Source organism: Astyanax mexicanus, unplaced genomic scaffold (assembly GCF_023375975.1).
Source record: "Astyanax mexicanus isolate ESR-SI-001 unplaced genomic scaffold, AstMex3_surface scaffold_32, whole genome shotgun sequence".
Classification (NCBI taxonomy): Eukaryota; Metazoa; Chordata; class Actinopteri; order Characiformes; family Acestrorhamphidae; genus Astyanax; species Astyanax mexicanus.
The window spans coordinates 3,832,669-3,857,022 of NW_026040042.1; the positions used below are offsets into that span (position 1 = coordinate 3,832,669).

Genomic DNA, 24,354 nt, shown 5'->3' on the forward strand with positions numbered 1-24,354 from the left:
AAGGAGGTGTAGTAGTATATTTTTTTAATTTTTATTATTATTATTCTTTTTCTTATTATTATTATTAGTCAGTGAATTAAAATAAGTGCAACAGAAGGTGTTGAAGTGAACTTTTCTCTTGTTTGCTTACAAATAAAAAAATGCCTATGTAAAAAAAAAACAAATACGGATAAAGTCCTACCTAACACACAAACACACACACACACACACACACACACAAACAGCTAGATAGCTAAATAGATAGATGTCCATGCGGGAGGATGCCACCTTTCATGCAGCATAGCACATAGTCTCTTAGTCACTTACTGTTAACCTTCCTGATTTTCAACTATAGTACACTGTCGAGCAGACTCATTAGAACTAGACAAACTAATCATTTGTTTAGAAAATACCTTTCGGCCTACTTTAGATGGTGTAAAGAAATTATAATTCTTTGATATTAAATAATAATGAAATATACCTTAAAGCTTTTAGTACACAATTTATAATAATATCGATCAACTAAACTGAAAGTGTTCTATTCTGCATGGAAAGACAGTCTTGTCAAATATAGAAAAGAACTTAATAAAGCCCGATCAGCGTATCTGGATACCTCAGATTCCAGCCATTCACACCAGCAACTCTCTTATGGACTTCTTTGATACTAAAACTGAAAATATTCAGGATAAAATTCAACAAATAAATATGTCATCTGGTGTGGCTGATATAGAACAAAACTTAGGATGTTAGGATGGAAGTCTCTCTTTAAACAGCACAACCTGCACACTTGATGCAGTTCCCACAAAATTACTAAACAGGTACAATCATATATAATTAAACTTCTGTTAATGATAGTAAATTCATCGCTCACCCTGGGGCATGTACCCAAAGTCTTTAAAACAGCAGTATTTTAAAAAGTATGCGCGCACCACGTATGCACCGATGTTCAGCGCTCATGCCATTGGTGCAAAAGACGATCACTCAAGAAAAATAGTGGTTTTTGGACCAATAAAAACCACAGAATCTAGAAGAGGACATCCTTAGCTTTGTATTCACGTACAACTTTACGTGAAAACATTACATTGTGTGGTTGCTAGGAGGTTGAGAATATTACGTTCCGGTTGAGCTGAAAATAAACGCATATTTGTGAGGAGAAGTGAGCAGGCAAATAAAGGACTTTTTGGATATTTTATCTGCGGTTCAGTGCTGTATTGTGGATGCTGTGATAGTACATTTTCTTTAATAAAGTCTGATGTTATTTTACATACTAATACTATTTTATAAGGCTGTTTTTTTTGGGGAGGTGTGTTCCCCATGTAAACAATGAGAAAAAATGGCTGTTTTCAGGGGACTGGTTCCATGTAGATGGCTGAAAATTTGCATGCTGGTAGGTATTACAAAAGAATATGAGTAGATAAGTTTGTTGGTGTGTTTAAGATACTTGATGCTTTTGAGCATTCAACTTTACATAGTCAGAATGGGTCGCCGGCGGGCCCGCTAGAGGGCGCTTCTGCAGTAACAGGTTAAACCTCTATGTGCTAGTATTGACCCACGCCCTTGACTGGGCAGAGAAGAAGAAGAAAAGAGGGGGAGCGGAGTATTGGGGTGGAGTTCGGGGCACATTCGCTGTAAAGCGTGAAGCCGAAGCCCCCCCTCACATGAAGAGAAACACGAGAAGAGAATAAAATTAAAGAAGGAGGAAGATGGGGAGGAGGGTGTGAGGTTTGTTCAATGAGCAGGTAGAGAGGAAGTGACGGTTTAAATAGGGATGGAAGTGGGAGGAGTGAGGGCGTGGATCACTCCCAAAACTTGGTTATAATACATAACTCCACTTTGCTAGTATTGACCCACGCCCTTGACTGGGCAGAGAAGAAGAAGAAAAGAGGGGGAGCGAACTCAGAGTATTGGGGTGGAGTTCGGGGCACCTTCGCTGTAAAGCGTGAAGCCGAAGCCCCAAAAATTAAATCAGAACTTTCGACCACTGCAAGGATTTAAGAAGAGGTCTGACTGTGAAAGGCTTGGGAACTCCAGCAAGAGTGTTGGAAGTCCGACTTCGTAGTCTTTGAGAAAGCCAGAGGATGAACCGATGCATGGGGAAGGCAGTGTGGAAGTCAAACGAAAGAAAGGTAGGGAATAATTAAGTAAGGTGTTTGAAGGTGCTGGCAGCCTATTCGGGTAGGAATGTACTGGAATGACAGCATGGAGGGTGAGGTCCTTGGAGGCAGAAATCGGTTGAAGTGGAAAGGTAGTGTTGAGTGACTGAGTGGAATGATGCACATGTTGTACATGTAGTTTAAAGGCCCCAAAAGCAGCCACCGACCCACATGTGTAGCAGGAGCGACCAGGTAAGGTAGAAGGGGTTCTCCTGACGGTCCAACAGAAGCCGGGGGGGGGGGGGTGTTAGGGCGATGGAGTGGGAAGGTGGAGTGGGAAGACGGAGTGGGAAGACGGAGTGGGAAGACTGAGGCGATGGAGTGGGAAGACTGAGTGGGAAGACGGAGGCGATGGAATGGGAAGGAGTGGGAAGATGGCAGCAACGGGAGATGGAAAAAGAGTAGGGAGGACGAGAAGATCGCGGCCATGATGGTGATGTAGGCAGAGATTGTGGCAATGATGAGGATGAAGATGGCTACTACAATGACGATGACAGCCACAACGATAACTATGGCAGCGAAGATGAAGGCGATGCAGACAGAGAAGGAGGCAGAGACGATTAAGGTGAAGATGGCCATGATGAGGACGAGATGATGCTCAGCATGGCCTTGATGAGATCGAAGAAGGTGAAAGCAACGAATATGCAGGCTAGAAGATGGTGGAGATGAAGATGAAGGCGGTGATGTAGGCAGAGACAAAGGCATTGGTGATGAAGACTACGGCGGTGATGAGGTGATGCAGGCGGAGATGGCGGTGGTGATGACGATGGAAACAGCCACGAAAATGACGACTAAGGTGGTGATGAATATGATGCAGGCAGAGACGGTGGCGATGACTAAGATGGTGATGATGGCCATGATGATGACGGCAGGGATGATGAAGGCAATGGTTATAGTGATGTAGGCAGAGATTGTGCGATGGTGATGATGAGGGTGCCACGGATCATGGTGATGACAATGGCACAATAAAATAGACAGAGCAGCGATGGTGGCAAAGATGACGAAGGTGAAGATGCTGATATGAGAGCAAGATAATTATAATGATGGCAAATATGATTCAGATTGCGTCAAGGATGAATATGATGGAAGCAAGGAGCATATGTGACCCACGCACTCTGTCCCACATAAAAGAAGGACACCACGTTGGATAATTGGTCTTCAAATCCGAAACCAGGTCAGCATTCATATGAACGTCAGTGCCAGGCCTTAGCAAGCCGGCCCAGGGCAGGGATATCACAGGCAGCTGGGGGGGGGGTCTCCTGATATGCACTCTTAGACACTGAAACTAGCAGCAAGTGACCAGCAGGCGGCGCCGAAGTCATCTTTCCTGATATGCACTCTTAGACACTGAAACTAGCAGCATGTGACCAGCAGGTGGCGCCGAAATCATCTTCACATCTACACTCACTCGAGAGAGAGGAGGTGCGGCCACGATTGAGTACCGCCCAGTGAGGCTGCAGGGAGGCGGAGCCACAGCAGGCTGATGGAGAAGGGCAATGGTGCAAGCCAGAGCACCAAAGGCTAAGGGCGGAGCATGTGTCAATCATGGTCAACCGCAGCCGATCAGGAACTACACGTTCACGTTTATTTATTTTTTTTTTTTTTTGCGGTAATTGCATTAAATCGCGTATACGTATGTATTTAAACATATATATATAGGGCACCGGCAGCGGAGACGGCGTGGCCACCGGCAGAGGCAGAGAGAGAAAGAAGACGCTGAGAGAAAAAGAAGACGCCAAGAGAGAGAGAGAAGGGCGCTGTACTCACTGCAGGAATTTAACTGAACAATGGACAGTGAAACAACAAACTATGGACAATGAAAACACACCTGCACTCGCTCAGGAGAGAGAGAGCAGGCGTGGCCATGCTTGAGTACCGCACAGTGAGGCGTAGCCATAGCCAGCCAGCGGGTTGGGCGGAAAAAAAAGCAGTTTGGAAGGGGAAACAAGAGCGGGCCGCAGGAGCGTCGCGGGCGCCGGCAGCGGCATAGGCAGAGAGAGAGAGAGAAGGGTGCTGAACTAATGTGCAGGAATTTCGCTGATTCGTGGAAATGTAAGGCACGCCTACACTCGCTCAGGAGAGAGAGAGGAGGCTTGGCAATGCTCGAAGCTCGAGTATCGCCCAGAGAGGCAGCAGGAGGGGGAAAAGCCGCTGGAGGGGCGCGTGCAGCGCCGAAAAGGGGTGAAGAGGAGTCCGGAGAAGACGCGAGGAAGCCCTGCGAGTGTAGCAGGAGTGGTTTAGCGGCAGCGGAAGCGCTGAGAGAGAGAGAGAGAGAGAGAGAGAGAGAGAGAGAGACCGCCGCGGACGACAGGGTCGCGTGGAGGCCTCGTGAAGGAAGCAGCAGTGGCGGCGGCGGAGAGAGAGGGAGAGAGACCGCCAAGGACGCGGAGATCAGGTGGAGGCCCCGCAGGGGCAGCAGGAGAGGATAAACAGCGGCAGCGGCGCTGGAGAGATTGCGGAAAGAGAGATAACGCGGAGAACGCGTCGAGGCCCCGCAGGGGCAGGAGGAAGGGTTAGGCAGCAGCTGCAAGAGAAACCGCTTAAGGCCCGAGGAGACCATATGGTAGCTGCCAGACCAGGTAGAGGAGACGACAGCCACAGTAGCCGAGACAAAATAAAACCACCACCAGGGAAGGCAGCCTGGAGCAGTGGCAGTGGAGGAGCTAGGGTGGACGGGAGCAGCTGGTCGCAGGAGACAGACAGGTGCGGAACCATCATATACCAGGTAAGGAGCGGTTGCCAACATCACATGCGAGGTTTGTTCAATGAGCAGGTAGAGAGGAAGTGACGGTTTAAATAGGGAAGGAAGTGGGAAGAGTGAGGGCGTGGATCACTCCCAAAACTTAGTTATAATACATAACTCCACATCAAGAATTGTGAGTGAGAATAAAGAAAATCGAGGAATGCGTAAAACACTTATGTCTCACTGTAATAGAGTTGGTAACACTGGATGCTGAATGCTGATCTGATAGTATCCTACAGACAGGGACTCAGGTCAGTAGTATGGGCACAAAGAGTGGGTTTGCATTTATTGCTTGTGTGTGTGTGAAGTCTAAAGGAAACAAATACAATAGATGGCATTAGGTAAATGAAATGGAGGTAATACAATATAAACAACAATATTAGTTATACTATGGTATATTATACTACCATCCTGATCCCTCGGTACAAAACTCTATGCTAAAGTGAAGACTAAGGAGAGTTTAAAGGGATTGCACAGTGTCTAGAGTGGTAGAACTAGATAATTGCAGTAGCAGTAGTTACCATGTGACCAACAACTGAACAATGAGAACAAATTACAGATTATATCTTAAACATATGATAGGTTTCTTCATCAAACAAAGAAGATTGTATAAACAAGGCTACATTTAGCACACAATGGTGGAAGTTAAGCACTATGGACCGAAATAAGGTGGCTAATAAAAACAATTAGGTTTAAACTGCACTCAAATGTCACTCATATAAGGCATGAACATGTGCAAAGTTTAAATGCAGACTTAAATAGACTTAAATAGTTTAAATAGACTATTTTTAACTACAGTGCTACATCTGAAAGGAACTAACATTTTATACATTAATGCACACAGGGCTGGCCACCATTGCTGTTCACCTGCACAGTGGAGACAATGTGCTTAAAGGGAAGTGACATCGCTAACTGTCTCACACAAGGAAAAACAAGGAACAAGGAAAAAATAATACACTTTCTGACACTCACAACTTTCTCCTATTAAATAATGATAAAACAGAAGTTCTCCTATTAGGCCCCAAAGCTGCTAGAAATTCATGATCAGACTTAATGTTAAATCTGTCCGACTTCTCCGTCACACCTGGTTCAGCAGCTAAAAACCTTGGAGTTATCATAGGTTCAGATCTAGCATTTGATAAACACATATCTAATGTTACTAGAACAGTTTTTTTTTTCAGGAAAATTAGTACATGCCTTCATTACCTCAAGGCTAGATTATTGTAATGCACTACTGTCAGGATGTTCCTGCAGTAACTTAAATAAACTTCAGCTAGTTCAAAATGCTGCAGCCAGGGTCCTTAATAAAACTGGAAAATTTGAGCATATTAGTCCAGTACCATCAACATTGCACTGCTTGCAGTCAAATTCCGCATAGACTATAAAATTCTCCTGTTAACGTATAAAGCCCTACACGGGCTCATCTCCTGAGTATTTACGAGACCTCATCTCCTATTATGAACCACGTGATTACTTAGATCTCAGGGTTTCTCAGCTGGTTTCTAAGTAGTTCCTAAAATTCAGAGGAGCTCTGCAGGAGGAAGAGCTTTCTCTTATAAAGCTCCCCAACTCTGGAATAATCTCCCCGAATATGTTCGGAACTCAGACACAGTCTCAATCTTTAAGTCTAGACTGAAAAGTTACTTGTTTAGTTTAGCTTTTGGTAATTAATGTTTTTACCTTTAGATAGATAGAGGATAGATAGATAGGTAGATACTGTATTGATCCCGAAGGAAATTTAGCAGCCAGTAGCAGTTACACAACACAGTAGAAACAAACAATAAGTGTAGTACAATACAAGAGCACATTGAGGGATAAAATATTTTAAACTATAAAAGTGACAAGTGTCCAGGTGTGCAAATAAACAGTATATACAGTAAAGAGGTAAAAGAGTCACAGGGTATAGATGTGTAGGGTGTTTTTCCAGTACATATAAAAAAGGTTGTGATTAAGAAAGCACATATGAGCCTTGTTTCTCATCTGTCCTCTCTCTTCCAGCTCCACTGGGAGGAGTTGAAGAGTCTGATGGCGGAACAAACGATCTTCTCAGTCTGTCTGTAGAGCAGCTCTGTGCCAAGAACCTGCCACTGAAACTGCTCCTATGATCCATGTTGATGGAATACAATGGGTGACCATCATCATCCATGATGGAGAGTAGTTTGTGCAAGATGGAGGGGTTCATTGACATAGGGAATTGTGGGTAAGCTGAGATGCTGGTGCTGTTGTTCTCCCACTGCACACGGTCACTCAGGTTTGTGGAAGGTGGAGTGGGTGGATGCTGGTCTATGCGTTTTTATGTTACCTTCTGGCTCTCTCCCTTTAGTTAGGCTGTTTTATTTAGATCTGCCGGAGTCATTAGCCACACTCTGATAATGTTTTATATTCTCTGTTTTACATAAATCCAGTAAAACTAATTCCATCTCTCTGCCTTCCTCCGAGTTACTGATTGCCCACCTGTCTGAACTGATAGTCAAGTCAAGGCTTTTATTGTCATTACATCTGTGTACCTGAGTACAGGTACACAGTGTAATGAAATTACGTTCCTCCGGAACCATGGTGCAATATAGAACAACAAGCAATAGACAACATAAAGTGCAGGAGTGATGACAGTGCAACATAAAATTATAAAATTATAACACTAAATAACAATAAATACAATAAATACAAAGGACGAGACAATTTAAAGACAGTGACAGGACAGTGACAGGACAGTGCAGTACCGATACGGTATAATAAAGTGTATAGTGAGGATAAGGTGCAGAGATGTGTAACATACTGTAACATATAGAACATATATAATCACAGCAGTTACTGAGGTAGAGAGTTTATAGTTTTTAAGAGTGCAGCAAATAAAGTCATGTCAGCCTCTGTGTGCTGACTGGGTGTGTGTGTGGGTGAAGTTCAGTTCTTTGTGTGTGTAAAGGGGGGGTGGGGTGTACAGTTTAGTTTTTGTGTGAGTGTGTTGGGTGTGTGGTGGGTGGGGTGGGGGTTCAGTTCTGTCTCTGTGCGTTGAGGAGTCTTACTGCCTGGTGGATGAAGCTGTTGCAGAGTCTAGTACTGGAGGCTCGGATGCTCCTGTATCTTCTGCCGGACGGCATCAGAGCAAAGAGTCCGTGTGAGGGATGGGTGGGGTCATTCACAATGCTGGTTGCTTTGCGGATGTAGCGTGTGGTGTAGATCTCGGTGATGGAGGGAAGAGGGACTCCGATGATCTTCTCAGCTGTCCTCACTATCCGCTGTAGGGTCTTGCGGTCTGAGGTGTTGCAATTCCCAAACCAGACGGTAATGCAGGTGCTCAGGATGCTTTCTACAGTCCCTCTGTAGAACATGGTGAGGATGGGGAGGTGGGAGATGTGCTTTCCTCAGTCTCCGCAGGAAGTAGAGGCCCTGCTGGGCTTTCTTGGTTATGGAGCTGGTGTTGAGGGACCAGGTGAGGTTCTCTGCAATGTGAACACAGAGGAACTTGGTGTTTTTCACAATTTCCACAGCAGAGCCGTTGATGTTCAGCGGGTGGTGGACACCTGGAGCTCTCCTGAAGTCAACAACCATCTCCTTGGTTTTATCCACGTTTAGAGATAGGTTGTTGGTTCTGCACCAGTCCGTCAGCCACTGCACCTCCTCTCTGTATGCTGACTCGTCGTTCTTGCTGATGAGGCCAACTACATTTGTGTCATCAGCGAACTTGATGATGTGGTTTGAGCTGTACCTTGCAGTACAGTCATGAGTCAGCAGATTGAACAGCAGTAGGCTGAGCACACAGCCCTGGGGGGTGCCAGTGCTCAGTATGGTGGTGCTGGAGGTGTTGTTTCCAATCCTGACTGATTGTGGTCTCTCAGTCAGGAAGTCCAAAACCCAGTTACAGAGGGAGGAGTTTAGGCCCAGCAAGCTCAGTTTTCCGATCAGATTCTGAGGGATGATGGTGTTGAATGCTGAACTGAAGTCGATGAACAGCATTCGAACATAGCAGACTTTGTTGTCCAGGTGGGTGAGAGCCAGGTGGAGCGCAGTAGAGATGGCATCGTCTGTTGATCTGTTTGGACGATGCACAAACTGCAGTGGGTCCAGTGAGGAGGGGAGCTGGTTTTTGATGTGCCTCATGACCAGCTTCTCAAAGCACTTCATGATGATGGGAGTAAGTGCAATGGAACGGTATTCTTTAAGGCAGGACACTTGAGACTTCTTTGGCACAGGGACGATGTTGGTCGTCTTGAAGCATGTCGGCACGATCGCAGTACTCAGAGAGATGTTGAAAATGTCAGTGAGAACATCCGTGAGTTGGTCTGCACATCCTCTGAGCACTCTGCCAGGTATGCTGTCTGGTCCTGGGGCTTTCCGTGGGTTGACTCTGAGTAGAGTTCTCCGCACATCAGCTGAGGACAGGCACAGTACCTGATTGTTTGGAGAAGGTGTGGTCTTCCTTGCTGTCGTGTAGTTCTGTGCTTCGAACCTTGCGTAGAAGTTGTTCAGTGCATCTGGAAGGGAGGCATCACTGTTACAAGCAGGTGGAGGTGACTTGTAGTTGGTGATGGTCTGGATGCCCTGCCACATGCGCCGAGTGTCAGTAGTGTCCTGGAAGTGGGCGTGGATTTTCTTTGCGTAGGTGTGCTTTGCCTCTCTGATCCTCCGGGAGAGCTTGGCTCTTGGCCTTGTCCCCTGACTTAAAGGCCTTGTCTCAGGTTCTGAGCAGCACACACACCTCTGCAGTCATCCAAGGCTTCTGGTTGGGGCGGGTTGTGATGGTTTTGGAGACAGTAACATACTCAATGCACTTGCTGATGTAGCCAGTCACTGAGTCTGTGTACTCCTCCAGGTTGATGGAGTCATCAGAAGTAGCAGCTTCTCTGAACATGTCCCAGTCAGTGTGCTCAAAACATTCCTGAAGAGCAGAGATGGCTCCTGGAGGCCAGATTGTTACTTGCTTCTTCTCTGGTTTGGCACGTCTGATGAGCTGTCTGTATGCTGGGATGAGCATGACAGATATATGATCTGAGTAGCCGTAGTGGGGGCGGGGCTCTGCTCTGTACGCACAGGGAATGTTAGTATACACACAATCGAGCAGATTAGCTCCACGGGTTGGAAAATCCACATGTTGGTGAAAGCTGGGCAGCAGAGCCTTCAGATTACTGTGATTGAAATCACCAGCAACAATAAACAGTCCGTCGGGGTGTGAGTTCTGTAGTTTGGAGTTTACAGTTCTTGCAGGGCGTTAGCATTAGCACCGTTAGCATTAGCATTAGCACTGGGTGATACATACACTGCTATTATGTACACACTGCTAAGCTCTCTGGGCAGGTAGAATGGCCTGGTTCTGACTACAACAAACTCCACAAACGGCGAGCAGTAGCTGGAGATCAGCGCAGCGTTGTTACACCATGCTGTGTTAATGTAAACACACACCCCACCTCCACGAACCTTGCCCGAGAGGCCGGCGTCGCGGTCCGCGCGGTAGCATAGCATGCCGCTCACCTCAATGGCGGAGTCCGGGATGGAGTCCGTTAACCACGTCTCCGTGAAAACGAACACACAGCAGTCTCTGAACTCACGCTGGGATTAGCCGGAGTAGCCGCTGCGAGTGCTCGTGCCGCCGACAGGAAATGGAAGAGCTGGATGTTGGACCCTTAGGCTCTTATGTCTCCTGTCCGTCCAGAAGTCAGCTCTTCTCCATCACCCACCACAGATCAGCTGCTTATCATCCATCTTACTCTCCACTACAGATTACATCCAAGCTATTAGTGGCGCTGCTATACTCCTGAATATATAAAACTTACGTGAATGTATAAAAGACTTTTTAAAATTAGTTTAAAAGCAATTTGACCAGTAGTAGGATGCCCTCCCCCCCTTAAATGTGAGTCTTGGTCCTCCCAATGTTTCTTCCTCCTCCAGCTCTGAGGGAGATTTTCCTTGCCTCCGCGGTCACTGTTTTTTTTTTTCTTTTTGTATTCTGCATGTATTATTTTTAATGTTTTGCCTGATTCTTTGTCCTGTGAGCACATTTCTGTAAATCTGCTTTGTGACATCAATTGTAAAAAGTGCTATACAAATAAATTTGAATTAATCATCATTCAACAACCCCCCCCCCTGAATTAACTGTGAAACTGATCATCCATCAGTCTGGAAAAGGTTACAATGTAATTTTTTTGGAACTCCAGAGAACCCCAGTGAGAGCTATTATTCACAAATGGAGAAAACATGGAACACTGGTGAACCCAGGAGTGACCGGCCCACAAAATTACTCCAAAAGAACACAAAACCACATCTAAAGAATTACAGGTCTCACTTGGCTCGATTAAGGTCAGTGTTAAAGAAGAGCAAAACTCCTCCACAGAGATGTGAAAGACTCATTAACAGTTATCACAAACTCTTGATTTCAGCCAAGGGTGACACAACCAAGATATTAGGTTTAGGGGCAAATTATTTTTCACATAGGGCCAGGTTAATTTGAATAGATGTTTTCCCTGAATAAATGAAATTACAGTAGCTTCTGTTTGTGTTTTTTTTTTTACTTCTTTTTAATTTTTGTTTATCTTTTCAATATATTTTTGACAAGGCAACTTAATAAATCTGTGCTCTCTCAAATCATGCTAGTAGAGAGTTTTGGTTTGTTTTTTCACCATAAAAGTGCTTCTTTTACTCTTCTGCTCCACCGCTGCACAGCTGGTATGTGTTGCTGGTTTCATTACTGGATCAGTCCTGCCTGAGAGTTCAGGATGTCATCATCTACCTGCTCAACAGAGTTTATGCTCACCTAGACAGATCAGTCAGCACTGTGAGGGTCATGGTTTTTGATTTCTTCACTGCATTTAACAGCATTCGGCCTGATCTTCTGGGTGACAAGCTGACAACAGTGCAAGCAGACGCCGTCCTTGTCTCCGAGACTACCTGACCGACGGGCCACAGTACAGTGGTGTGAAAAATATTTGCCCCGCACAGATTTCTTGGGTTTTTGCTTTTTTGTCATACTTACATTTTTCTGATTATCAAACAAAGATAACATGAGTAAATATAAAAAGCACTGTTATTATTAAATTATAATTTTATTTATTAAAAGGAAAAAACTATCCAATCTAGCCCTGTGTAAAAAGTGTTTGCCCCCTAAACCTAATAACTTGGTTGTGCCACTCTTGGCGGCAACAACTGCACTCAAGCTTTACTGATAACTGGAAACTAGTCTTTTACATTTCTGTGGAGGAATTTTGTTCCACTTTTCTTTACAGAATTGTTTTAATTCAGACACATTGGAGGATTTTCCAGCATAAACGTCCTGTTTAAGATCATCCACAGCATCTCAATCAGACTTTAACTAGGTCCTTCTAAAACCTTCATTTAGTTTTTTTTCCATTCAGATGTGAACTTTTTGTTTGTGTGCTTTGGGTCATTGTCCTGCTGCAGAACCCAAGTACACCTGAGCTTGAGGTCAGAAACAGATGGCCAGATATTCTCCTTTAGGATTGTCTGGTAAACAGCAGAATTCCTGATTCCATCAATTACAGCAAGTTATCCAGCAGCACCAGACCATCACACTACCACCACCAGGTTTTACTAAGTTCAGTATGATGTTCTTTTTCTGAAATTATGAAGTAACGGGACATGGATTTTTTGTTTATCTATATAGTCATGTGTGTTTACTAATATTAGATAATGCATAAATATGTTATTTTATGATTTAAATTTCAGAATATGTAGAATGATATTGATTCCAACACTTTTTAAGGCACAATAGTGAATTATTTCTATATACTTGGCAGAACTGAATCAATGTTTGGGTTTTGATTGAGGCGTTTCAGAGGGTTCTCAGGTTCTGCACTAGTTAATTTGTTATTTACTAATAGTGATCACTTTCGGAAAACACACCACTGATTGATATGTTAAGTTTTTCAACAAATAATCAATAAAAGAACAGATTAACCAATATTACAAAATATAAAACAGCACAGATTAAACACTGAATAATGAAAATACTCACTCAACCTTTCTGGATGCTTTCACCACTGGCAACAGCCTCAGAAAACATTCTTCTGATCTCTCAAATTTACTCAGGTCAAACACATCCAGCTCCTCTTCTGAATTCAGCATCACAAACGCCACAGCTGACCACTGATCAGGAGAGAGCTTAACCCAACTGAGATCACTGGAACCTCCTCTGTTCAGGTAATACTGGACTTCCTGCACTAGAGAATGATCATTCAGTTCATTCAGACAGTGGAACAGACTGATAGTTTTCTCTGGAGAGGGATTCTCCCTGATCTTCTGCTTGATGTACTCCACTACTTCCTCTTTACTGTGAGAGATGTTCTCTGTCTGTCTCAGAAGAACTCGTAAGAGAGTCTGATTGGACTCCAGTGAGAGACCCAGAAGGAATCGGAGGAAAAGGTCCAGGTGTCCGTTCTCACTCTGTAAGGCCTTGTCCACGGCTCTCTTCAGGAAATCAGACATTGTTCCTTTTTTGGAGAAAACAAATCCACTGTGTTTCTGTTGCAGCACATTTCTGTTGTTGGAGATGAAGGACAGAAACTCAGAAAAAGCAGCCAGAAACTCCTGAACACTCAGATGCACAAAGCTGAAAACCTTCCCCAGGTGAAGTCCAGACTCCTGTCTGAAGATCTGGGTGCACACTCCTGAGTACACGGACACTTCTCTGACATCAATGCTGCACTCTCTCAGATCTTCCTCATAGAAGATCAGGTTTCCTTTCTCCAGCTGTCGGAAAGCCAGTTTTCCCAGAGCCAGAATAATCTCTCTAGTCTGTTTAAGATCAACATCACTTTTTCTTTGGTACTTCTGGCTGCGGTGTTTGATCTGAAAGATAAGGAAGTGTGTGAACATTTGAGTCAGAGTCTTGGGGATCTCTCCTCCCTCTGCTTCACCCAACATCCTCTCTAGAACAGTGGCTGAGATCCAGCAGAAGACTGGGATGTGGCACATGATGTAGAGGCTTCTGGAGGACTTCATGTGTGTAATGATTCTTTCAGCAAGGCTCTGATCTCTGATCCTTTTCCTGAAGTATTCCTCTTTCTGAGGGTCACTGAACCCTCGTACCTCTGTTACCTGATCAATACAGTCAGGAGGGATCTGATTGGCTGCTGCTGGTCGAGTAGTTATCCATAGGAGAGCAGAGGGAAGCAGGTTCCCCTGGATGAGGTTTGTCAGCAGCACATCCACTGAGGCTGACTGTGTTACATCAGATACTCTCTTATTGTTCTGGAAATCTAGCGGAAGTCGACATTCATCCAGACCATCAAAGATGAACATGACTTTGTAGTGATGATATTCTATTGGTTTTAAGTATTTTGTGTCCTTAAAAAACTGATGAAGAAGATCCACCAGACTGAGGTTTTTAGTTTTCATCAGATTCAGCTCTCTAAAAGGAAGTGGAAATATGAAGACAACATCCTGATTGGCTTTTCCTTCAGTCCAGTCCAGAATGAACTTCTGCACAGAGACTGTTTTTCCAATTCCAGCAACTCCTTTAGTCAGCACAGTTCTGATGGACTGGTCTTTAAAGAGGTCGTTACATTTGATGGGTGTCTCCTGTGTTGCTGGTCTCCTGGATGCTGCTTCAATCTGTCTGACCTCATGTTCATTATTGACCTCTCCACTCCCTCCCTCTGTGATGTACAGATCTGTGTAGATCTCATTCAGAAGAGTTGAGGTTCCAGGATCTGAGATTCCTTCATTAATTTTCTGAAATCTTTCCTTCAGTGTTGATTTGAGCTTTTGGTGGCAGGACGGAGCCAATTCTAATAAACAAAGAAAAAGCAAAATCATTAAACATTAAGTAATTAAAATAAATTAAAAAATGTGCTAACTTTAAAGGCTGTACATGATCTAATCTCTTACTGGTCTGCAGTTTGTTAGTGAGGTCTGTCTGGTTCATATTCTTTAGGACGTGCAGTGTGATCTTCAGCGCTCCCTCTCTGACATCACTCTGATCTTCTTCATCCTCCACCTCTCTTTCAGAGCATGCTGGGTAATCCAGAGTTAGAAGCTTCACAAACCTCCTCAGCTGATTCTTTACCAGAGTAATGACTTTCTGCTCCAGCTCCTGATTAAACACATGGTAACAGAAACAGGGTCTTGAAACAAGACTTATTTTGAACAGACAAACCATGACAATAGTTATAAAAGCATACATTCAAAAATATGTATTGAATATATCAAACTAAACCTTATTAACATATATACACAAAACTATTGGAAACCCTGCTCTGTCACACCTGTACTAGTCTTAGTGTTTATTTTGTTAGTCCTAGTTTTTGGTTTGTCTTATGTCAAATAAAACTGACTTTTTGCATCCAGCCTCATCCTCTTCGTTACATGCTCATTCTTTTTCTCTCCTAATATCTAATTATTAAAAGTAATCTGTGCTGCTTTTGTTGGAGTAACTGTCTCTACTGTCCAGAGTTTCTACTTTCTATTAGATTTAGATACACTGCTGTAAAGATTTAATTGCATTCACTGTTAAGAGTATTAGCAAGAATCAGAATGTTGAATGATCACCACCAACCTCAACCCCAACTCATTCCCAAAGTACTGGATGGTGCTCCATCGTTCCAGAGTCCATGGTTCAATGCTGGAGGACTTTATACACTTTTTACCCTTTACCCATGCCACTGCATTGGACATGGTGCCAACAGGTTTGATTATCAGCTCTCAAGGGTCCTTTTCTATTGGCAGTGCTTCTCTACATGGACTTAATAAACTGTATGTGTACCTTTTGATTTTGATGTTTAAATGGTGAGACATTGTTTAAGCTGATGTGAATAAAATTGTCTCAAAACGTTAATTCTAGTTTGGGATTTGAATATTTCTATCATTAATTTACACACACAAACATACACACACCTTGAATATGAACTCCTTATTTCCTCTGGTATAATCTGATGCCTTTGGCTGGACACTGTTGGTAAATATAACACTGTTGTATGAGTATAATATTGTGGACAATTACACAATGAATACACTCTGATATATTACATAATATCTATTTCAATCCTCAGTTACATCCACTGTGTAGCATATCCTACATTAATATAATGAATGTTAGATCACAGAGTTCACAGCTGTTTAAATTGTGAATTCTGAGCATTTTAATCACGTTTTCTTCTGACTCAAACACTGTCTGAGAATGTTCTACATAAAATTGACCCGACCCACAAAACATACAGAACTTTAAACATGTTAAGCTGCTGTAAAGTGACATTGACAGCTGTTTCCCTGATGCAAAATTCTCTTTCCTACACCATTCTTACTTTAACTATTTTACCTCATTTCAAGAGAACAGTCCTTCTTTCTGATGAATAGCGGTGGTTCCGTTGACTCGTCACTCTTCATGGACACATGACTGGGTTCTAGTAAGTGTGATCTCCAACGAGGAATCAAACTAACACATGCCAGTAATAAAAAAACTATGTGTAAATGTTTTAATATTGTTGCGTTTAAAATGTACACATACTAGAATTCACATGTTAATTTAATTAAAGTTTAGGATATGTTAATTTTTTGTAGAGCATTTGTAATAACACAATATATACACCAAAAAAAAGGTCACACAAAAAAAGGAGTTTCATTAGATTCAGGTAGTCAGCTGACCTCATTGTTTCAGCTCATATTGTTGCTGAAACAACTGCAGCATCAACCCCACATCCTTTACTTAAATAAATCCAGGTGGCGATTTTGGCCAGGCAGTGTCTTTTAATGTAATTATTTATCATGTATATTAATACATGATACCGCTCACATGGATTTTCCTACCATTGCTTTGCTGATGACACCCAGCTATACCTGTCATTCTCACCTGAAGATCACTCAATCTCTGCACGGATATCACAGTGTCTCTCAGACATATCCTCATGGAAGAAGGAGCATCACCTTCAATTAAATCTCTCAAACACTGAACTTCTGGTTATACCAGCAAAACCATCTTTTCAGCACAACTTCTCTATAAGCATCGACTCTCTCTCTCTCTCTCACCGACAAAGGTTGCTAGGAACCTGGGTGTTATGGTTGATGACCAGCTCTCCTTCAAAAATCAGCTAAGGGTAGTATTACTGTTTCAAATGTATTACTGTTTTAAAAACTGTGGAAGGCGGAGTTGGCTTCTCTCTCACCACTTTGTGATAGGTGACTCAGCTCGAAACCTATGTTTAGACTGACAGGCCAAATCTGTTTTGGGCATATAAATTACTGTATCCAGATTAGTGGTTGTTTGAAGGGCAGGGATGAGAAAATAAATGGGCTTCTTGTACACCAGCTCCACCAGCGAGCAAAAAACTTGATTCAAAGAAGGTCTCATTGCACAGTTAGTTCACCACTAGCGTCGCTGTATAGAGAAGATTACAGATCACAGTGAGGAATCAGGAAAAGGATTTTACCTTCAGAAAGATCCCTTATAATTTCACAACATTTAGTTAATAACAAACAGCTGTTAGTCACTGATATTCACTGAAGTCAAGCAGAGCCAGGGTCCTAATGTGTTCATGAAACTTCGATAGCACAGCAATCCATGCAGATATGCTTTTGAAGACCAGATTTTGTCAAAAATCCAATGCAAAAAAAAACTGTGCAGACATTCTTCTTAACAGATCTGGTATGTAAATTAAATTTTGGGGGTGTTCTCATTGGGGTGGGGGGGGGATGTCAGGGTTTGTTTAAATAGCTCAGTTTTCCTCTCACTAGCCTGCAGTGCATACTTGGTGGAGGTGACGCTATTTAATGATCCACAAATCGCACTACATAGAGAACAGCTGAGCCTATTAGACTGATATGGCTGTATACTTTTTTTTATTAATTATTTACAAATAGGATAGGCCCTAGGACTAATTTTCCAGCTTCCTACATTTTAAATAACTATTACCACAAAATGAAGTTGGAATAAAAACTGATTAAATTCAGGTCATACATTAAACACAGTCTTAAATACATTTTCATGGGTAGGTGATTCAAAACACATGAAACACTTCATCCATGGTATATAATAGGCTTCCTGGTCCTATTCATGACCCAATATCAATAATAAACATTTCTTCAAGTCCCTATATACAACAGGGGTCAGAGGTCAGCTGATACCATTTGTTACCCACAACTGAGAAAAAGTAGGGTGCTGTGTGTGGTTGTTCATGCATTATATTTATTAAGGCACTGTTGTTCCTGGATCTGGTTTCACTTTAGACACGTGACAAGGTCTCTAAGGCTACGTTCGCATTACAAGCCACATTGCTCAAATCTGATTTTTGGCTCAGATCAGATTTGTCTATCTTGACGGTTCACATTCACAAATGTAAGTGATCTGTATCTGTGTGTAATGTGAACAAATCTGTCCCTGAAACGCTGTCTCACATGCTGCACATTGATACCTGTATAAACGTCTCCTTCTTCACCAACAACAAAAAAACTCATGTTAGAGAGACGAGAGACTCGTAGCTTTATAAAGGGAAATGGATGAGTTAGCAGCTCATATGTGGAGCATCTTTTGCTGGAGTGGAGAGTAAACAGCTGCTCTGAAGTTCATGCTCAGGCCAGGTGGTTTACTTTTGCTGTTTTTTTTTTGCAGCTATAGCTGCACAGCTGCACCAAGAGATGCAGTGTGGGTACGAGAGAGAAGCATGTAGCGCTAATGCTAATGTGTAAAGGCAAAAAGATGAATTCAGATTTGACCGTTCACATTCATGTTGCATGTCCATCGATCGAATACGTATCTGATTTAGGACCACATATAGAAAGTGGCTCAGAACTGATTTAAAAATTTCGGATTTGGCACGTTCACACAGCCATGACAAAAATCAGATCTGAGCCACCTTGTCTGAGACTACATTATGGCTTTGTTTTAGCATTTTCAAACATACTCTTAGTCCACACTCTTCCCAAGCCCATTGGGTCCACATTAAAGATGGATGGATGGATGGATGGATGGATGGATCAGTTGTAAAAGGAGCAATATAAACGAATTTGATTGGATTTAATTTGATGTGATGTGGTTTAAAGGGGAAGTGATTGGTGGCAGTGTGTTTCCTGCATTCTAAGTACAATAACAGGTATTCAACTTGTCCTGTTATTCATTTTATTAATCTGGACTGATTAATTTTTCTATAATAAAATGTACAGTTGAGTCAGCGTTCTTTAAGCAAAGACAATTCCCTTGTTATACTTTTAAAAGTACATTGTTAATACATTAAGAAAATGTATCATGATTTATAACCCCTGCAACTGTGAAAGCACTTGATAATGACCTTATTAGTTTAATCAGGTGCATTATTCTTTTTACTCTGTCTTTCCCATTGCACTGCTCTGTTTATTTTGCAGATTTAAGAAGCCTCCAATTCCTACTACAATTACAGAAAAAATAATGCATTTCTATATTATATTATGTTATGTTATGTTATGTTATGTTATGTTATGTTATATTGGACATTCAGCAGACAAACCCAGTAATACTACTAAAATGAGTATTACTAAAGTACTACTAAAATAATGAACTTTATTTGTGATGCCTCTAATTTGTAATAATACGTTATATAACTTACTATAATTCAACATGTATATATATGTTAGAAACTTCAACACTTTAAACCTTTTACTCTGTACGATCACCAAAAGGTATCTTTTATCTCACTGAGAGTTAAATTATCCTTACCTGAGATCAGTAGATCTGTTATCCTCACTGAATTTTAAAGGTTTCTCCATTGACCAGTCACTCTTCATGGAGACACAGCTGGGTTCTAGTAAGTGTGATCTCCAACGAGGAATCAAACTAACACATGCCAGTAATAAAAAAAACTATGTGTAAATGTTTTAATATTGTTGCGTTTAAAATGTACACATACTAGAATTCACATGTTAATTTAATTAAAGTTTAGGATATGTTAATTTTTTGTAGAGCATTTGTAATAACACAATATATACACCAAAAAAAGGTCACACAAAAAAAGGAGTTTCATCAGATTCAGGTAGTCAGCTGACCTCATTGTTTCAGCTCATATTGTTGCTGAAACAACTGCAGCATCAACCCCACATCCTTTACTTAAATAAATCCAGGTGGCGATTTTGGCCAGGCAGTGTCTTTTAATGTAATTATTTATCATGTATATTAATACATGATACCGCTCACATGGATTTTCCTACCATTGCTTTGCTGATGACACCCAGCTATACCTGTCATTCTCACCTGAAGACAGGCCCGTCGCGATGGGGCAGGCAAACCAGGCAATTGCTTGGGGCCCCAAGCTGGCCTGGGCCCCCCAGACAACAACAGGTTAAGAATTAAATGCAGCGACAAACTGTGTGAGCCCCCCTTTACATTCTCAAAGTCAATGAGCAATGACACTGTTCTCAGAATCCCCCTCAAGGGGGCCCCTCCCACCAGCTGCTGAAGGCAGGCAGACACTGTCCTGGCAGACAGCCAAGTTTTAGACGCCGGCAAATATGAAACTTAACCATGAAGCGAATTTATCCATCAGGAAGCCAAAAGAGAAAACAAAAGAAGGAAGAGGAACACAAAAAAACAGAAGACAGTGGTAAGTGATGATTTACACTGGATAAATTAGGCCTACCTGTACAAATGGTGTAATTTAGCAGCAGGTAGGCTAAAAACAATATATACGTCCCGGGTAATGTTTATGTTAGCTAGCTAGCTACGTGCCTGGCAGTCAAAGCTAGGAATAAGTTAGCTAACCAATTAGGTTAGAGGTTAGTGCAGTATACAGGCTCGAACAGGCTGATAATATAGGTCCATAATGTAATATATTATATTAACAGGAAAACACAGGTCTGTTCCAGATTCACTGCTTATTGTATTTCAGCCTACCGTTCTTATCTTCAGTTGAGATTAAGGTGGCGTAGCTTCTCTGAGGTGCTAGCTAGCTATTCTAATCTATGTACCAAATGGTGAGTACCTGTCTAGTAGTATCCATGCATGCAATATGCCAGCTGTTCACTGTCTTTAAAGCATCAGGTGCATCTGTCTAATTCTCAGACAACAGCATACTTAAATCTGCTATGTTCAGCTACAAGTAGTACATTTGTAAAGTAGTTAGTTTGAGGTGTTTAGCATTGGTAGCTATATCAATGCTGCTGGGATCCATCTAAATATAAAAATCAGAAAAAAATATTGTAATGCTATCTCTAACCATATCTTTTCTTTCTACCTCAAGGTGCTTTGCTTAAATTTCTAAGCCCTCTTTTTTACATAAAGTGTGTTGGACCTAAACTGTGTGTATATGCTGTGGTTCTTGAAGGTGGACCGCGGCCAGATATGTTTTTTTTTTTTTTGGCCGGAGGGGGGTTTGGGCATGAGATTTCTGGTGTGGAGGTTGGGGGGGGCCCCGGTTGGTGTCTTTGCTTGGGGCCCCCAAATACCTTGAAACGGCCCTGCCTGAAGATCACTCAATCTCCACATGGATATCACAGTGTCTCTCAGACATATCCTCATGGATGAAGGAGCATCACCTTCAATTAAATCTCTCAAACACTGAACTTCTGGTTATACCAGCGAAACCATCTTTTCAGCACAACTTCTCTATAAGCATCGACTCTCTCTCTCTCTCACCGACAAAGGTTGCTAGGAACCTGGGTGTTATGGTTGATGACCAGCTCTCCTTCAAAAATCAGCTAAGGGTAGTATTACTGTTTCAAATGTATTACTGTTTTAAAAACTGTGGAAGGCGGAGTTGGCTTCTCTCTCACCACTTTGTGATAGGTGACTCAGCTCGAAACCTATGTTTAGACTGACAGGCCAAATCTGTTTTGGGCATATAAATTACTGTATCCAGATTAGTGGTTGTTTGAAGGGCAGGGATGAGAAAATAAATGGGCTTCTTGTACACCAGCTCCACCAGCGAGCAAAAAACTTGATTCAAAGAAGGTCTCATTGCACAGTTAGTTCACCACTAGCGTCGCTGTATAGAGAAGATTACAGATCACAGTGAGGAATCAGGAAAAGGATTTTACCTTCAGAAAGATCCCTTATAATTTCACAACATTTAGTTAATAACAAACAGCTGTTAGTCACTGATATTCACTGAAGTCAAGCAGAGCCAGGGTCCTAATGTGTTCATGAAACTTCGATAGCACAGCAATCCATGCAGATATGCTTTTGAAGACCAGATTTTGTCAAAAATCCAATGCAAAAAAAAACTGTGCAGACATTCTTCTTAACAGATCTGGTATGTAAATTAAATTTTGGGGGTGTTCTCATTGGGGTGGGGGGGGATGTCAGGGTTTGTTTAAATAGCTCAGTTTTCCTCTCACTAGCCTGCAGTGCATACTTGGTGGAGGTGACGCTATTTAATGATCCACAAATCGCACTACATAGAGAACAGCTGAGCCTATTAGACTGATATGGCTGTATACTTTTTTTATTAATTATTTACAAATAGGATAGGCCCTAGGACTAATTTTCCAGCTTCCTACATTTTAAATAACTATTACCACAAAATGAAGTTGGAATAAAAACTGATTAAATTCAGGTCATACATTAAACACAGTCTTAAATACATTTTCATGGGTAGGTGATTCAAAACACATGAAACACTTCATCCATGGTATATAATAGGCTTCCTGGTCCTATTCATGACCCAATATCAATAATAAACATTTCTTCAAGTCCCTATATACAACAGGGGTCAGAGGTCAGCTGATACCATTTGTTACCCACAACTGAGAAAAAGTAGGGTGCTGTGTGTGGTTGTTCATGCATTATATTTATTAAGGCACTGTTGTTCCTGGATCTGGTTTCACTTTAGACACGTGACAAGGTCTCTAAGGCTACGTTCGCATTACAAGCCACATTGCTCAAATCTGATTTTTGGCTCAGATCAGATTTGTCTATCTTGACGGTTCACATTCACAAATGTAAGTGATCTGTATCTGTGTGTAATGTGAACAAATCTGTCCCTGAAACGCTGTCTCACATGCTGCACATTGATACCTGTATAAACGTCTCCTTCTTCACCAACAACAAAAAAACTCATGTTAGAGAGACGAGAGACTCGTAGCTTTATAAAGGGAAATGGATGAGTTAGCAGCTCATATGTGGAGCATCTTTTGCTGGAGTGGAGAGTAAACAGCTGCTCTGAAGTTCATGCTCAGGCCAGGTGGTTTACTTTTGCTGTTTTTTTTTTTGCAGCTATAGCTGCACAGCTGCACCAAGAGATGCAGTGTGGGTACGAGAGAGAAGCATGTAGCGCTAATGCTAATGTGTAAAGGCAAAAAGATGAATTCAGATTTGACCGTTCACATTCATGTTGCATGTCCATCGATCGAATACGTATCTGATTTAGGACCACATATAGAAAGTGGCTCAGAACTGATTTAAAAATTTCGGATTTGGCACGTTCACACAGCCATGACAAAAATCAGATCTGAGCCACCTTGTCTGAGACTACAGTATGGCTTTGTTTTAGCATTTTCAAACATACTCTTAGTACACACTATTCCCAAGCCCATTGGGTCCACATTAAAGATGGATGGATGGATGGATGGATGGATGGATCAGTTGTAAAAGGAGCAATATAAACGAATTTGATTGGATTTAATTTGATGTGATGTGGTTTAAAGGGGAAGTGATTGGTGGCAGTGTGTTTCCTGCATTCTAAGTACAATAACAGGTATTCAAATTGTCCTGTTATTCATTTTATTAATCTGGACTGATTAATTTTTCTATAATAAAATGTACAGTTGAGACAGCGTTCTTTAAGCACAGACAATTCCCTTGTTATACTTTTAAAAGTACATTGTTAATACATTAAGAAAATGTATCATGATTTATAACCCCTGCAACTGTGAAAGCACTTGATAATGACCTTATTAGTTTAATCAGGTGCATTATTCTTTTTACTCTGTCTTTCCCATTGCACTGCTCTGTTTATTTTGCAGATTTAAGAAGCCTCCAATTCCTACTACAATTACAGAAAAAATAATGCATTTCTATATTATATTATATTATGTTATGTTATGTTATGTTATGTTATATTATATTATATTATATTGGACATTCAGCAGACAAACCCAGTAATACTACTAAAATGAGTATTACTAAAGTACTACTAAAATAATGAACTTTATTTGTGATGCCTCTAATTTGTAATAATACGTTATATAACTTACTATAATTCAACATGTATATATATGTTAGAAACTTCAACACTTTAAACCTTTTACTCTGTACGATCACCAAAAGGTATCTTTTATCTCACTGAGAGTTAAATTATCCTTACCTGAGATCAGTAGATCTGTTATCCTCACTGAATTTTAAAGGTTTCTCCATTGACTGGTCACTCTTCATGGAGACACAGCTGGGTTCAGGTGAGTCTGATCTCTTATCCTGATCCAGTCTAAAACACAACCAGTATCAGACACCATCTACAATCTTTCCAGCAAACCTTACACTTTATACCCAATCACATTATTCTCTCACCTCTCAGCTTCCTGTGTGTCCTGTTCCCCAGAGACACTCATTTTGGAGCTCATCTTCCTCCTTCAGATTAC

The 24,354-nt window shown here is 41.8% G+C and overlaps 1 protein-coding gene across 1 annotated transcript; it reads right to left on the minus strand.

Annotated features, from left to right (window-relative positions):
* Positions 1-2,849: 2,849 nt before the first annotated feature.
* On the minus strand, positions 2,850-24,354 carry LOC125789896 (NLR family CARD domain-containing protein 3-like). Its single transcript, XM_049472978.1, has 6 exons — positions 24,284-24,354; positions 24,084-24,200; positions 20,036-20,099; positions 14,713-14,917; positions 12,839-14,612; positions 2,850-3,147 (listed from the first exon to the last, which is right to left on the minus strand). The coding sequence occupies exons 1-6, from the start codon at positions 24,334-24,336 to the stop codon at positions 2,850-2,852; spliced, it is 2,511 nt and encodes an 836-aa protein (XP_049328935.1). The 5' UTR covers positions 24,337-24,354.